This window comes from Olea europaea, chromosome 13 (genome assembly GCF_002742605.1).
Source record: "Olea europaea var. sylvestris chromosome 13, O_europaea_v1, whole genome shotgun sequence".
NCBI lineage: Eukaryota > Viridiplantae > Streptophyta > Magnoliopsida > Lamiales > Oleaceae > Olea > Olea europaea.
In genome coordinates, this window is record NC_036249.1 from 288,863 (window position 1) to 305,562 (window position 16,700).

The 16,700-nt window shown below is 42.2% G+C and overlaps 2 protein-coding genes across 2 annotated transcripts; both read left to right on the plus strand.

Annotated features, from left to right (window-relative positions):
• Positions 1–925: 925 nt before the first annotated feature.
• On the plus strand, positions 926–1,981 carry LOC111408134. The gene has a single exon (XM_023037938.1). The coding sequence runs from the start codon at positions 926–928 to the stop codon at positions 1,979–1,981; it is 1,056 nt and encodes a 351-aa protein (XP_022893706.1).
• Positions 1,982–9,903: 7,922 nt separating this feature from the next.
• Positions 9,904–15,106, plus strand: LOC111407117 (porphobilinogen deaminase, chloroplastic). The gene is made up of 5 exons (XM_023036427.1): positions 9,904–10,237; positions 12,129–12,534; positions 13,557–13,763; positions 14,463–14,640; positions 14,733–15,106. Exons 1-5 carry the CDS (start codon positions 10,023–10,025, stop codon positions 14,843–14,845), a joined length of 1,119 nt encoding a protein of 372 aa, XP_022892195.1. The 5' UTR covers positions 9,904–10,022; the 3' UTR covers positions 14,846–15,106.
• The last annotated feature ends 1,594 nt before the right edge of the window (positions 15,107–16,700 follow it).

Consider the following 16,700-nt stretch of genomic DNA (forward strand, 5'->3'; position numbering starts at 1 on the left):
GGGGCAACGAGGACACACCTCGACGCCTTTGTTTTAGGTACTGGAAGAACACGTTCGTGCTCGCCACCAGTCGTCTAGCTCGGAATTGCTCAGGTACGATTTTTGGTAGCATCATGGGCACCGTCTGTGGGAAACGCTACCAAAAGCCATGGTAAACACACGTTCAGGTCTTCCACCAGTAAGCTCATCCGCTCCAAATCAACCCCTTCCTGAGGATATCCCTGTTCCTCAAGAGGAATCATCAGAAGTGCCAGAGCCTCAGCAGGCAGTCGTCACTACTGGAGCCTTTGAAGAGCTCAGACAACAGGTCGCCATACTGACTCAGCTGCTAAGTCAAAGAAATTTGCATCCGTCACCCACACCAGCACCCCAGGGGGGTTTCATGGCCGATGCTCGAGCTCGAGCTCAGAAACATGTCCCTGATAATGGCGGAGTAGGGGCCTCGGGCATACCACATGTGACCTCGGCCTCGAGATCAGTGACCATGGAGTCCGGGAAACTCGCTAGGATTATTCAAGAAGGGATTACGGTGGGCCTACTTCAGGGCAACAAAGGGTCAGCAAGATTCAGTCCCAACATTCCATTTACTCCCGAAATATTGACATTCCCCTTGCCAGACAGATTTAAGTATCCTAGGATCAAAGAATATGACGGGACCACCGATCCAATCAATCATCTTAACGTATACACGGACGTCATGAATCTACAGGTTGCACCGGATCAGGTGATGTGCAAGGCCTTCCCGCAAACTTTGACGAATGCTGCTAGGGATTGGTTCTCGACTTTAGAGCCCAACTCAATAGCCTCATTGTCGGATTTAGCGGACAAGTTCTCCGCCTTCTTCGCAAGCAGTAAATGCATCAGGAAAACGGCAACCTCCCTTATGCAACTTCGATAGGGGCAAAATGAGACCCTACGCAAGTTCATGATCAGGTTCAACAAGGAAAGGCTACAAATTCCTGACCTTCATATAACGGCAACGGTTTCTGCCCTCACATATGCCATAAGGTGTGAGGCTTTCAAAATGTCGCTATCCAAAACTCCGCCGAGGACAGTGATCGAGCTTCTTACCCGAGGAGAGAAGTACATAAATATGGAGGAAACACTGAACCCGAGGAAGGTTGGACCATCCCACGACAGGGTCGAGCATAAAAGACAGCATGACCCGAGCCCCCATCAAGAACCACCTCAGAGTAAACAGACGGGAGGCTCCCCCGACGTCATTCACACATTTAAACACATCGAAAACAAACGTTTTGATGGAAATCAAGGTTATGAAGGAGCTCAAATGGCCTACGAGAATGAGGTCACCCCCCAGTCCAGGGACATGAGCAAATACTGTGAGTTTCATCGGGATCACAGGCATACCACTGAAAACTGTAAAGCCCTACAACGGGAGATTGAAGCCCTTATTAAAAGGGGACTTTTGGGTTCCTACGTTGGTAATGACAAACGGCCGAAGAATGATGGTGGTAGGGAAAGAGCCTTTGAAGCAAAAAGGGATGGTCAACCCACTGCTGAAATCATCAACATCATTGTCGGGGGTATTGCATCAGGAGGAGATTCGAACACTGGGAGGAAGCAGTATGCCCGGCAATACATGACAATCCCGAAAGCACATCATGGTGACCTCGAGGACATAACATTTGGTATGAAGGATCTTGAGGGCGTGTCTTTTCCTCATGATGATGCCCTAGTCATCTCTGCAATAGTAGCAAACTTTGAGGTAAAGAGGATCTTAATCGACAACGGGAGTGCCGCTAACATATTGTCACATGAAGCCTTCACAAAAATGGGAATCTCTCCCGAACAACTGAAGACAGTGAAAACCCCCCTTCAAGGATTCGGGGGGGGGTATTATTGTTCCGGAGGAAGTGGTCGAGCTTCCACTTACCTTAGGCTCGGGAAAAGAACAGATAACGGTGATTACATCTTTTCAGATTGTCCGGTCTTCCATGGCATACAACGCCATCCTGGGTAGACCATTGCTCAATAAGGTAAAAGCTATTGTGTCCACCTTCCACCTCGTCATGAAGTTCCCCACCAGTCATGGCGTCGGGGTGGTACGCGAAAACCAAGCTGCTGCCAGACAATGCTATGTTACTTGTGTTCGGGAAATAAAGACAGACGTCATGCAAATCTCAGAAAAGGAGGAAGAGCTTGAGAATAGCGGGAGACTCGCTCCAGTGGAGGAGTTGTTGGAGATAGAGCTCGAGCAAGGGAAGAAAGTCATGGTTGGTCGAGATCTGAATACGGCCCTCATGACCGAACTTATTGACTGCTTATCCCGCAACATTGATGTCTTCGCATGGAAGGTGGAAGATATGCCTGGCATCGACCCCGAGGTTGTAGTACACAGGCTCAACACTAATCTCGGAACTCATCCAGTTAAGCAAAGAAAGAGGCAGTTTGCACCGGAACGACGACAGGTCATAAAGGAAGAAATTAATAAACTGATCAGGGCTCAGTTCATCCGCGAGGTCAATTATCCTGACTGGCTCGCCAATGTTGTCCTGGTAAAAAAGGCTTGTGGTAAATGGAGGGTCTGCATTGATTTTACAGACCTCAATAAAGCATGCCCAAAAGATAGCTACCCCCTACCTCAAATCGACGATTTGGTGGATAGTACATCGGGACACAAATTATACAGCTTTTTGGATGCATTCTCGGGTTACCATCAAATTCTTATGGCTGAGGAAGATCAAGAGAAGACGTCATTTATGGCCGATTCTGCCATATACTGCTATAAGGTCATGCCGTTTGGTTTGAAGAATGCAGGAGCAACATATCAAAGACTTGTCAATAAAGTTTTTGCAGGAATGATCGGGAGAAATATTGAGGGCTACATCGATGACATGGTTGTAAACAGCAAGCAAGTGGGCAACCATGTAAGTGATCTCGAGGACGTGTTCGCCACGCTGCGTAAGTACAGAATGAAGCTGAATCCGGAAAAATGCGCATTTGGCGTTGCCTCGGGAAAGTTCTTGGGTTTTATGATCACTCACAGGGGAATCAAAGCCAACCCAGACAAAATACGGGCGTTGGCATCAATGGAGCCACCTAAAACCAAGAAGGAGGTCCAGAAATTAACAGGCCGTGTTGCAGCCCTCAACAGGTTTATGTCCCGAGCAGCCGACAAATGCTTCCCCTTCTTCAAAGTCCTCAGGGGAAATCGAAATTTTGAATGGGATGAGGAATGTGAAAGAGCTTTTCACGAACTTAAGGAAACACTGGCATCTCCCCCTATCCTCACTAAACCCGAGCATGGTGATACTCTATATTTATACTTGGCCGTATCCCAGAATGCAGTAAGCGGTGTGCTAGTGAAAGAAGTTAACAAAGCCCAGCAACCTATATACTACGTCAGTAAGGTCTTGCTCGATGCAGAGACAAGATATACTTTGGCAGAACAGCTTGCTCTTCCATTGGTTGTGGCAGCACGGAAGCTCAGACAATATTTTCAGTCTCACCCCATAGTTGTGCTCACTAATCAACCCCTTAAGCATATATTACAAAAACCCAACGTTTCTGGTAGGTTACTAAAGTGGGCAATTGAACTGGGAGAATTTGACATCGAGTATAAATCTCGACCATCTATCAAGGCGCAGGCTTTGGCTGACTTTATTGCATAACTCATCCCAAGGCCTCGGGGGCCAGGGGATAACTCGGACAATCATATTTCAGATACTTGGAACATCTTTGTTGATGGAGCATCCAATTCGTCAGGTTCCGGAGCCAGGGTTATCATCACGAGCCCTGACAAAATCGTGGATATTCAATGCGCACTCAGGTTTGAGTTTGAAGCTACCAACAACGAGGCCGAATATGAGGCTGTCATTATCGCCCTTGAGCTCGCCCGAAATCTTGAGCTCGAGCATATTAAAATTTTCAGTGATTCACAGCTTGTGGTCGGCCAGATAGAAGGTACGTTCGAAAGGAAGGAGGAGAAGATGAGTTTGTATTGTCTAAAAGTCCATGATCTCCAACGACAATTCAAGAGTTGCGAAATCATAAAAATTCCGCGGGCTGATAACGGTAAAGCTGATGCATTATCTAGACTGGTATTCATGGGAATCGATGGGCTAGAGAGGACAGTCTACGTGAAATTGGTAATGGAGCCTAGTATCACTCAGGGAGTTGGAGTCATGGACATTGATCATGAGCCATCATGGATGGACCCAATTGCAGAGTTCATAAATAATGGAAATCTACCTGAGGACCCCTGATTGTTGAGGAGTATAAGATCTCGAGCATCTAGGTACTGCATGATTGGAGGAGTACTATTCCGAAGAAGTTTCACACTTCCATATCTTAGATGCCTTAAACCCTCAGAATCATCCCGAGCTCTAGCTGAAGTTCATGGAGGTGTATGTGGGAATCACCAAGGAGCTCGGGCTTTGGCCTTCAAGCTTATAAGGTATGGGTACTACTGGCCCACCATGAAGAAAGATGCATCGAAATATGTCAGAAAATGCGACAAATGCCAGAGGTTTGCCAACGTCATCCATTCTCCAGCTGAGGACCTCACAGCCCTAACATGTTCGGCCCCTTTTGAACAGTGGGGAATTGATATCCTCGGGCCTTTTCCGGTGGCAAGAGGACAATTAAAATTCGTGGCAGTGGCAGTAGAATACTTCACGAAATGGGCAGAAGCAGAACCTTTGGCAACAATTTCGGAGCCTAAACTTAGAGCTTTTGTATGGAAATCTATTGTTTGTAGGTTCGGGATACCAAAGGTCCTCATAACTGATAATGGACGACAATATGATAATGCACAATTCAGAAGTTTTTGCACCAACCTAGGGATTGACCATTGACTCACATCAGTCTCGCACCCTCAGAGCAATGGTCTAGCCGAGGTCACAAATCGAATTATATTGCAAGACCTCCGGACAAGACTCGGGGATGCCAAAGGCTCTTGGTCCGACGAGCTCCCCTCATTACTCTGGACGTACAGAACTTCGCATAAAACTACGACGGGTGAAACCCCCTTCATGCTAGCATTTGGCATTGATGCCACCATCCCAGTTGAAATCAGTTTTCCCAGCCTAAGGAGAATGATGCCCGACTCTCTGGAACGTACGACAGAACATTTGGACCTCCTTGAGGAGGTTCACGAACAAGCGGCACTAAGAGTAGCCTCTTACCAAAATAGAGTGGCAAGGCATTTTAATAACCGGGTCAGATCTCGAAAGTTCAGGGCTGGAGACCTCGTGCTGAGGAAGGCCGAAGTTGCTGGTCATGCTCTCGAAAAGCTCGGACCAATTTGGGAAGGACCATTCGAAGTCATACGGCAAATCAGAAGAGGGTCTTACAGCCTAAAGGATACCTCGGGTAGACCTCTTCCAAGGTCTTGGAATGCCGATAATCTGAAAATATATTACAAGTAACATTCCCGACGTCATATAGGAGATTTTCTTTTTTAGTTTTTCTGAATATTATTTTTAGTTTTTCGGGCCTGCGTGCCCTTGCATTTTATTTCTTGTTTGGCGGGCCTGCGTGCCCATGCATGTTTTCAATTCTCTTTTGTAATGAACTACGTTCGGCTTGATCTCGCTTGGGTACGTATGCAGTTTGGATACAATATAAATCCAAGTCCAGCCCGAAGAATTAAAAAATTCAAGCCTCGGGTATAATAACCCTGTCGTTTACTTTGCATCCAGGAATTACCTAAACCTTCTCCTCGACAAGCAATATAAGCCTTGCCCTCGAGCAAGCACTCCAAGCTTTGTCCTCGAGCAAGCACTCTAAGCCTTGTCCTCGACAAGCATTATAAGCCTTGCCCTCGAGCAAGCACTCCAAGCCTTGTCCTCGACAAGCAATATAAGCCTTGCCCTCGAGCAAGCACTCCAAGCCTTGTCCTCGACAAGCATTATAAGCCTTGCCCTCGAACAAGCACTCCAAGCCTTGTCCTCGACAAGCAATATAAGCCTTGCCCTCGAACAAGCACTCCAAGCCTTGTCCTCGACAAGCAATATAAGCCTTGCCCTCAAGCAAGCACTCCAAGCCTTGTCCTCGACAAGCATTCGAAGCCTTGTCCTCGAGCAAGCACTCTAAGCCTTGTCCTCGACAAGCAATATAAACCTTGCCCTTGACAAGTAAAAGCATTGCCTTTAGGCAAGGTGAATGATCCTCGATATAGTAAAAATTGGAAAAACACGAGGATTACATTGAGTTTCCTCAAAATTTATTGTCGTTACCAAGATTAATTGCATGCCATCGATATTAATATTCGAAAGGCATAGTCGTCGGTATAAGGTGTTTGTAAATCATGATCGTCGATAATAAAAGGTGTAAACATCTAATATTTGAATCGTCGATCATAAATAATATAAAATCGTCGTTATAAGATCATCGAGCATAAATAATCGAGAAGCAGTAAAGATCAGCTCAAGTAAAAGCTCGGGCCAAATAATGTCGAACATGCAGATTGTATTAATAGTGCTCGATAAAAAGTGATTACAAACAAAAAAACTGCTGAATTTAGCTGGCGACAAAAAACGTTTTACAAATGTTGCTCGAGTAAAGACAAACTACATCTAGACCCGGGGGCTCTCCTGATCATCCTCGAGGTCATCATCAAGGTCGACCCCTTCATCGTCAAGGGTACCCTCTTCTGACTCCGAAAGCTCGAGGTCTCTAGCAATCTCCGGGATTGCCTTCAGCTCCTCGGGCTTAGCATCAGGCTTCGACCGAAGAAATGCTCAAGCCTTCTTAAGGCCATGGAAATATGAGCCCATTGCATAGTCGCCCTTTAGCTTGTTGAAATCCTCGGACTTCTGGAATTCCTCAACAGCTTCAGCCTGAGCTTCAGCCACCCTGACCTCGAGGGTTTTCTTTACCTTCTCGAGCTCTATCTTCAATTCTTCTACCTCGTCTTTCACGAGGCCTATTTCATCACGAGCCTTTCGAAGCTCGGTCTTCGCAAGATCTCGCTCAGCCTCGAGGTCAGTTACTCTCTTATCTCGAGCTTCCACTGCCTCCTGGAGCTCGATCACCTTCCGGGAATCATCCATTCCCCTAAGCAAGCCACCTCGAGCTATACTCAAAGCCTACAAACACATTTACCATGAGCTATGACCTCGATATAAAAAGACTATAAAATTTTATAATCATAGTTCACCTGGAATATAAGTGACTCGAGGTCCTTGCCGGCCTCTTCATACCTGAGCCTTTGTCGGTATTTGTCTACAAGGCCCGACATCAAGTATGATTGTCCTGTATTCTCGACGTTTTCAGTACTCGGGGGCACGTTATCCTCGTCGAGATCCACTACCGTGTGCTCCCGAGGAGGCGGAAGAGATCGAGATGGAATAGATCGAGAAGTGTTGCCTCCAGGCGACGTGCTTCTACGCCTTGAGGACTCTCCTGCCCCGCTTCTTTTTTGTTGCTCTGGCCCAGACGCTCGAGGCCTCTTTTCCCCCTTTTATGTCTCGAAGTTCGAATTTGAGGACCCCTCGACTTAGACTGCATGGCCTGTCGCAAAGCAGTTGGATCGAAAGTCATTGCTCCAAAATATCGACGATGTATTAGAAACGAGCATATAAATAAGCAAAAAATTAAGAAAAAAGGTACATGTCCTACCCTCGACGCCTTTAATGTCTGCACGATCGAGAACATCATCCCCGAGGATGTCGTCCATATCAAACACCAGAGGCTCGTAGGGATGTAAACGAGCCGGGTCGAGCTGACTCGCGAGCCTAAAGTTGCGGCTCGGGCTCGGCCCGGTTAAAATGCCCGAGCTTTTTTGCGGGCTAGAGCCGAGCCGAGCAAAAGCTCGGCCAAAAAGAAAGGAAGCTCGGGCTTTTTACGGGCCGAGCCGGGCAGGCTCCTTTTCTCCCTTTTTTTTAAATATTTTTTTCTTTCCTCCTGCTGCCTTTTAAAGGCAGCAGTTCACTGCCTTAAATTTAAATTTTTTTTAATTAAAAAGCTCGCGAGCTCACGGGCCGGCTTGGGAAAAGCCCGTGTCCCCAAAATGGGGCTCGGCCCGAGTTTAGGCTCGGGTCTACCGAGCCCAGAGCCGATCCGGCTGGGGCTTTTCCCGAGCCGAGCCATGGGCGACCCGAGCCGGCAAGCCCGATTGCCATCCCTATAGGCTCGAGATTTTCTAACATCTGCCTGTCCCTCTCTAGACTCTCAAAGCATGCCTGACCCTCACAAAACCTCGACGTATCTGGAAATCCCCATCGAGACTTGAATGGAAGGTCGATATCCTGAGGAATCACGTAGAACCATTTCTCCTTCCACCCTTTTAAGGAGCTGGGCATCTTCGGGATTCTAAAACCTCCCCGGGTAGAAAGGTAGGCAAAGCATGTATACTGGGGCAACTGTTTAAGGTCGAAGACCATTCTACATAGGTCGAGATATGGTGTAATGCCCAGGTATCTACAGGCGATGAAGAAATAGACGAGCATCCTCCACCCATTTGGCACTAATTGCCCCGGGCTCATGTTATGCTCGACCAATAAAGACATAAAAACGGATGCAGGGGCCACCTAAATCCCCCTTTCAAAGATCCCTAAAAATCACAAACTCCCCATCCCGAGCTATAGCCATCCTATCCCCTACCCCGGGCACTCGAATGTCACAGCTAGGCATTATGCCATGTTCTCTAGCCGTCGATATGGCCAGGTGCTCCTTAAGGGTACAGGGTTGGTCAGGATATGTTAAAAGCGTCGAGTTATCTTCTGCTCGAGGTTGTGCATAAATAGGGATAGCTACAGGGATTATCGACCTACCTAAACTCTCTGGGGTTGTCCTCGACCCAGAGGATGACGACGAGGTAAACTCATTAGACATCCTACCAGAAGTGTTCTTAAATAATAAAGCTTAAAGTTCTCGATCTCTTACCTTAATATCGACGGCCCAAAACCGACAAAATGCCCAAGCTCGAGGATTCTGAAAAAATTCACAGAGAAGTAAAATGGTAAGAAATGAAAAATGACTGGGGTATTTATAAACTCCAGTGGGAAACCCAAGGGTCGTCCGGCTTGGACCATTGGATCTGGACACGTGTCACTCATCGGGGCAACCAAAGTTAAACCGCCTTTCACTTTAGGGCTGATGTCATCTCTGAACTGGACCTCGGGTTTCTTTGTACGTGGGCGATTTTCACCTGTGCATCCCACACTCGAACCTCGAGCATGGATGCACGGGGCCAGTGATATGGTCCATCTATTTACCTGATATGGTCCATCCATTTACCTCGACCTCTTATTCTCGATGACTCCCCGAACCCAGTGGTCAAAAATATATTCGTCGGGTATTCTCGAGGACATGGAAAATATCCTTGACCTCTCTCCTAATCATACCATGAGGTGGGGAAGTGGAGTCCTCGGTATTCATGTCCTCATGCTTTTCTACCTCAATGATACCACGTCCTCGTACGAACAGTGACGTGTAACACTTGATACCCCACAAGACTTCCAGATGTAAGAGGAGTTTATTGTTGTTAGACTTGTACTGATCCCACACTTATTATGCATGTCAAACATCCACCTTCGATAGGATTCTACGGGATGAAGATTCTCCAATTGTTCAAACCTAATAGGATTCAACCACCTAACACTATAAATACATGGTTTCACCTCATCATTCAGGTACTCTTTTTATACAATTTTCAGTCCATAGCCTCACGGACATATTCTAACTTAAGTATCGGAGGGGCAACGAGGACACACATCGACGCCTTTGTTTCAGGTATCGGAAGAACACGTTCGTGCTCGCCACCAGTCGTCTAGCTCGGAATTGCTCAGGTACGATTTTTGGTAGTATCAGTCGTAAAAGAATGAAACGTTTTCGATTTATATATAATATTATTTTATTAAAAATTATATGATTGAAAATAAGAGGGAAAATTTTAATTTAATTTGATGAGACATAATGTGACCAAACAGGGCTAAATTGCTGACGAGTCCGATGACCTGGTGGATAAGTCGAAAGCTCAAATCTTTGAAACAAAAATTCAAAACCCCTGGCACAATTCTCTGTTCTACTTTCTATCTTCTCTCCATTCAATTAATATGGAGATCATAGCTACTGTAAATCAAGGCCCTTTCAATGTAAACACAAGAGCTTTTGCTGGTCGCTCAGTTTCAGCTCTTGGGCTCTCTTTGCCATGCCTTAAATCTCCACTCTATAGCCAACGGAAAAGAAATCTGGTCATTAGGGATTCTGTTGCTGTTGAACAGCAGACTCAAACTAAGGCTGCTGTGATTAGAATTGGCACTCGCGGAAGGTAATGTTTGTAATTTGACTTTCCGGTTATGGGTTGATTAATGTTCGTAAAATGCAAGGTTGACTGTTTGATTTTTTTTTTATTTTTTTTTAAATTTCTATTATAAAGATTCTACATTAAGCTCGTGTTATTATGGGTAGGGGTATATTGCAGTTAAAATGGATTCTTGAGCTTAAATTAAGATGGATTGGTGAACATTCTCGAGCTTGAATTCTTGTGACTATTTTAATATTTTTACTAAAATTGAATCCTGGTTTCAATTGAGAGTACTGAGGTAAAGAGAACTAAATGTTTTCTCTGCACTCGATGAGAAAATGAGAAATTTAGTGAATTTGGGAAGTAACTGTGGAAAGAGATGTGCATCACAACGGTTTTCAACTCACTACTGATGTACTTCTCATGTATGAGTATTTGTTCCTGTAATTGTCTAAAAAATGGACCGGACACCAGGCATTCCCCGAGAGGCTAAATAAGGCATCTTTTAGCATTTTATTTAACTAATATATGACTTGGAAAATATACTGTTTTTCTTTGTGGGGTCTCGTCATGACTGCAACATGGCTTTTTGGGAATTTATTGAGAGTGAAAATGTCCTCCCCTCATCTTACGAATTCATCTGTCAATCAAGCTAATAATGAATAAGAAGGACTTTTGTTTGGAAAAATGATATGGAAGGCATTGATATAATTAAAAATCCTGGGGCTATTTGCAATTCTGAAGATGTCTAGATCAGTTTTTATGGTGAGAGTACCACCGAAAGCTGCATGGAAAATTTGAAATTTGCACATCTGCTTTATGGAACCTTAGAAATTCTTCATTAAGGATTTGCTATGTCATAAAAGTGATGTAAGAAGGATGCCCTGATTATGTTCTCATTATAGGCCATATATTCCCCCAAAGAATTAAAGAAAAGAATTAGAAGTCATATTCCATGTCATATGCGGAGTATTTATCTTTGATACCGATTAAATCTTTTAGTTTTGGTCGGAGATTGTTATAAAATAAATAGTGCCACTCCAATTTCGGCAGTCACCTTTAAGGATTTGGAATTCAAATTTCATGGAGAGCTGCAGAAAGAACTGCCTACTTAAACAATGTGGTCCACTATGTATATTCCCCTCAGCCCTCCTTTTTAAGGATAGTTTAATACTAGTGACATTCTGTGGTGCATCATTAAATTAAAGAGACGGGCATAACCCAGACTTAATTCGTTTGCCAGGTACTAAGCCTTGACAGGAGAGAAATTGGTACATTATACCTGTGGCATAAAAATTCCCCTTCCCATGCAGTCATACCAGCACTCAAATTATAATGAAATGGACAAGTCGTTCACCTTCTGATAATAGTTCAGAATGAATGCAAAGACCTAAAGCAGATTGTGGTGATTTGTGTATCCTCCATATTGTACAACTTAATCTGAAATATATTAGTACATGTTGGATATTATGAAATATAATAACACCGGATGTTCTCTCTGCTACCTAGGGTGACACAGAATAAGGATACTCGACATTATGCCTATTTATGTTATGTTGTGCATTGATTAGGAATCTTTAGAAGTTTCTGTGGTAAAAGAAAATGTGCCAAAGACACCAGCATCTAAAATTAACGCCTATAAAATTTTGGACAAACTAACAAAATTTCTCCCCTCCCTTTGTATTGCTTTCTTCACTTTTTTCCTTTGAGCTAATCACATTTTCACAATGTTGAACAAGAAGCTTTCTAACCTTTCAACTGTAACATATGAAACACAATATCCCGAAATGATCATTGGAAGATATGGTTCATTTACTCTTTATGTTCCATAAGCTGTACAAATTAACTATTGATATAGGATTTGATTCTTAAATAGACTGATTAATTTATTTTAACCATTGTTTCTGTATTACAGCCCACTGGCACTTGCCCAAGCTTATGAAACGCAGAATAAACTGATAGAGACACATCCTGAGTTAGCTGAAGAAGGTGCCATTCAAATTGTAATCATTAAAACCACTGGTGATAAAATATTGAGTCAGCCACTGGCAGATATAGGTGGAAAGGGCCTGTTCACGAAAGAAATAGACGAGGCACTCATTAATAGTGAAATTGATATAGCTGTCCACTCAATGAAAGACGTTCCCACATATCTTCCTGACAAGACAATATTACCTTGCAATCTTCCACGTGAGGATGTCCGGGATGCATTTATTTGTTTGACTGCAGCTTCATTGGCCGAGCTTCCTGCAGGAAGCACTGTGGGCACTGCTTCACTTAGAAGGAAGTCCCAAATACTCCACAGATATCCATCACTTAATGTAAGCATGTTATGCTATAAAAAATCATCTTGCTTTCTCGTTATATAGTAAATTGATTTATTCATCATGCCTTAAGAAAATCCATAATTGTCCTCAGTAAATGACTAAATGCATCAGTGTCAAACCCAAATCAGGCATTAATATTTTGGCCCTGTTTGAGCCCCAAATTTGGAGAAAATAGATTTTGGGATAGTGATTTTTTTGGAGAAAAATAGGGAAAAGTTTTGAGTTTGTGTGAAATTATTTTATGGGAGAATCTGTGGCAGAAAATGAGTTTCAGAAAAAGTTGAGTTTTGGGAAAAATGGAGCTCAAACATAGGTTTTATAGTTCGGTCAATCAGTGGGCATATCACAAAGACACCAGGGATGCTTCTAATCTGTTTGCCATGGAGAGGGACTCACCGAAGACAATTTTAAGAAGAATTGTTATTTACATAAATTTTGAATTGTGGAATTTTGCCTAAACTACTTTGTTATACTTTAAGAATTTCCTATTTCCTTTTCCTTTTTCTACAAATTTCTTCTTTCATCTCTTGCAGTTCTCCCAGTGCTGTTATGACCTCTCAGTTGATTATATCTACGTTTATGTCTGCAACACTTACACCTCCTATGTTTTTGTGAATGTCACATTCTCTGACACCCGTATCAAGTTATATTTGTAACGTATCTCCAATACGAATGAATCAAGCTACTTGTGAAATTCTCTTTTAACACAACATCTCTCGAGGACATGAGTAGGCACCTTGTTAGATATAAAGGGTTGATAAAATTTTACATGAGAGTTAAAGTTCCCTGTTGATAGGTAAGTTCGTATGGAGTTGGCGGGTTAATTTCGAAGTTTCCTTTAAAGTTGCAATTACACGATACAAGGTGAATGCTGAATATGATTTCGGCCTGTCCTCGCTGGCTTGTTTGATATGGCTTTTCAGTAAGCATTATTTACTCTTCAAAAATCTTGGGTGACTGTTTATGCTGTCTCATTCTGCTTCACTGCTTTGTTTTCTCACTCAATTTATTTATAGGTGCTTGAGAACTTTCGAGGCAATGTACAAACAAGATTAAGAAAATTAAATGAGGGAGTTGTCCAAGCAACGTTATTGGCATTAGCTGGACTCAAACGCCTCAACATGACAGAAAATGTTACTGCCGTTCTGTCTATTGATGATATGCTTCCAGCTGTTGCTCAAGGAGCTATTGGAATTGCCTGTAGAAGTGATGACGAAATGATGGTATGTGGTACTCTTCATAATCACGTCGACTAGTTTGTTTATTTTTTCTCCGTATCTTCACCCTGATCTCTTTTTGGTTCCATTTTCCTAATCTTTTGCATTTACATAGCCAAAGAATAAAAATTGATACTGCCACACTTGATTTTTTTTCTGGGTTGTTCAAACCATTCACATATATAAACCCGTCAAAGGCATCTGTTATATCGGAGCAACAATATTCCCTGCACAGTACTTCTCGTATCTTCAGCTGCATAGATTCAATTGAGATTACCTTCACATTTTCTGTAGCTAAAGGGCATGTTTATGGAAGTTATAGGAAATTAGTAAAGATTTGTACTAAGTTAGCATGGTCATAAATTTTGGGTGAAGCTAAAGTTTATATTCCATCTAATCTGGTTCTAAAAAGTGGTTATTTATTGCACATTACAATTGATATTACACAAAGTTAATGATGTGCCAAAACATTTGTCGAATTCTGCTACGAGCATACCCTCTAACTGGACGCTGCTGTTTTTCCTTTGCATTTTCTTATAACATCTAATTTTCGTATGTACATATTTGGTTGTGTGTGTGTGTACCATTCATGTGTACCATTCATGAATTATTGTTTATCTTCCCATGCAGATCGTAGAAAAGAAGTTATTCATGCCTCTCTTTGTCGTCCAGTTATTTTCTCTAATTCAAATGTTTCTTCTGCAGGCTAATTACTTAGCGTCCTTGAATCACGAGGACACCAGATTAGCAGTTTCATGTGAGAGAGCTTTTCTAGAGAAATTGGAGGGTTCTTGTCGAACTCCAATTGCAGGATACGCTCATAGGGACGAGGATGGAAGATGTATTTTTAAAGCATTGGTGGCATCCCCAGATGGAACCCGAGGTATGTCAACGGTAATTCGAGGATAGGAAAGATAAATGAAAATTTAGTTTACTGCAGTTTTTAACGTATATTTCTCGCGTTCCACCATTCAGTACTTGAAACCTCTCGAAAAGGTCCATATGCTTTTGAAGATATGATATTGATGGGGAAGGATGCTGGCGAGGAACTTCTCTCACAGGCCGGTCCGGGTTTTTTTAACCAATAAATAGCTGAATGATGGATAGGGAGAAATTCAAGCCTCTAGATTAACCACTAGGTCATTCTTTCTTCTTGTAATTCTACCGGGAAATAGATTTTGTAAGCATGTCTGTTCAAAATGCTAAGGATATTTAATTTCTTTTTAAGAGTATTATCATTTTTTTTGAGAAATCTCTCCCCCTCTCGTATCAAGACCCAACCGAAATAGAATGTTTATGAACGGCTTATGATTGGTCAGATCACTGTTTATCAAATTTGGTTAAATCCACCAATACTACTTGCTTATTAACTATTAATTTTCATCTATCTATAATTTAAATCGTTTATAATTATTTTTCAAACGTGATTTGGAAAAGCACGTCCATGTAGTTTTTCTAGCTAATGAATGGAGCGTATATCCTTGAATGAATTTTGCTACTTTGTACGAATTTTTTTACTTGAATGGTTGACATCTTCTCACATGTTATTGGTTCCGTGTGAATAAAAAAGTCCAAAAAAAAAGTGAGGTCCCCGCTATTGCGAGAGTCGATCATCCCCTTTGTCAAATAAATTTGGGCACTCTAGCGGTATTGATCTTTGAATTGTTTGTGTTCAAAACTCATCGATATGGGAAAGGTGGACTTACCCAAAGTCGGTCAAAGACCAAATTCCCATTGAAATAAGAAAAAAGTTGCGCAAGTACAAGAAATGCTAACAAATATCCAACCGGGGGGACACTTGTCCCCTTGTGATTGGCAACTGCCAAAAACTGTAGTCTCCCCCGTTGAAAATCTGTTAACATTTCCTGTACGTGTAGTGCAGCTGTTGAAATAAATAAACAAGCCGTTAGATGATTCAACCTTGTGATGTTTTCAAGTCTTGTCGAGCAGCTTTCTAGGTTTCAACAATTATTTAAAATCTTACCCATTCATGAAAATTTTACAGGATAGACTTCAATGAAAAAGGTCGGACATAATTTTTTTTATTTTTTATTTTTAATTTTTAAATCATCAAGTTACGTGAAGTGATGAACACACTAATACATTAATTTTTTGTTATGGTGATTCAACATAGTGTGTGTCGAAGGAGGTTTTTGCTAGTTACTATACAAGACTCGGACTTCCACTTAAGTAGTAGCTAAATAAGTCATTCAGAGAAATCTGTTGGAAGAAGTGCTGTTAAGCAAACAAACAGTATACCCTTCATTTAAGAAATGTGGAAGTAGATAGATACACAGAATTCTGTAAGCTTGAATAAAGGCTTGATGAAGCACAGAGCATTAAGCTCAAGTTCTTTGTGACCCTCAAGTTGCAGCGAAGCAAAATTGAGGTTCATTTATTTTTACTCTTCTAACATAAATAAATTGCAGGTTAGAAATCCCCTAAAGATATTTCAATGTCTAAATGCAGTAACCATCAACTACACAAGAAAAAATATACAATATAGGCATATCGGTTACAAATGAAATCCAGTCCAAGTTTTCGGTGAATCATTTTCAAGGATTTGTTGTTCAAACTTGCACATTCTAACCAACTATTAATGCACTCAAGTTATATAGCCCTATTTCATGACCAAGTCACGTCAAATATTGAAAAAAATAGGAAAGCCTGAGGAATATTTGCATATCCCCTTGTGCAAATACAAAATTCAAGCCAGATGCTGATGCAATGGGCAAAGATTTGATATTGAAACAATTATGAGAAATAATTCTAGTCATCATAATTTATAGAGCAAATTGATGAAATTGAAATCCATACAAGGCATCTTCAAAACAGTCATAGCAACAAGATTCTGGCTACATGCTAAAGAAACATTATTGACGCATTTGAAAGCACGGCATTGAACCTAAGAATTAAAAAGCTATCCATTCAAATTTTGAATTA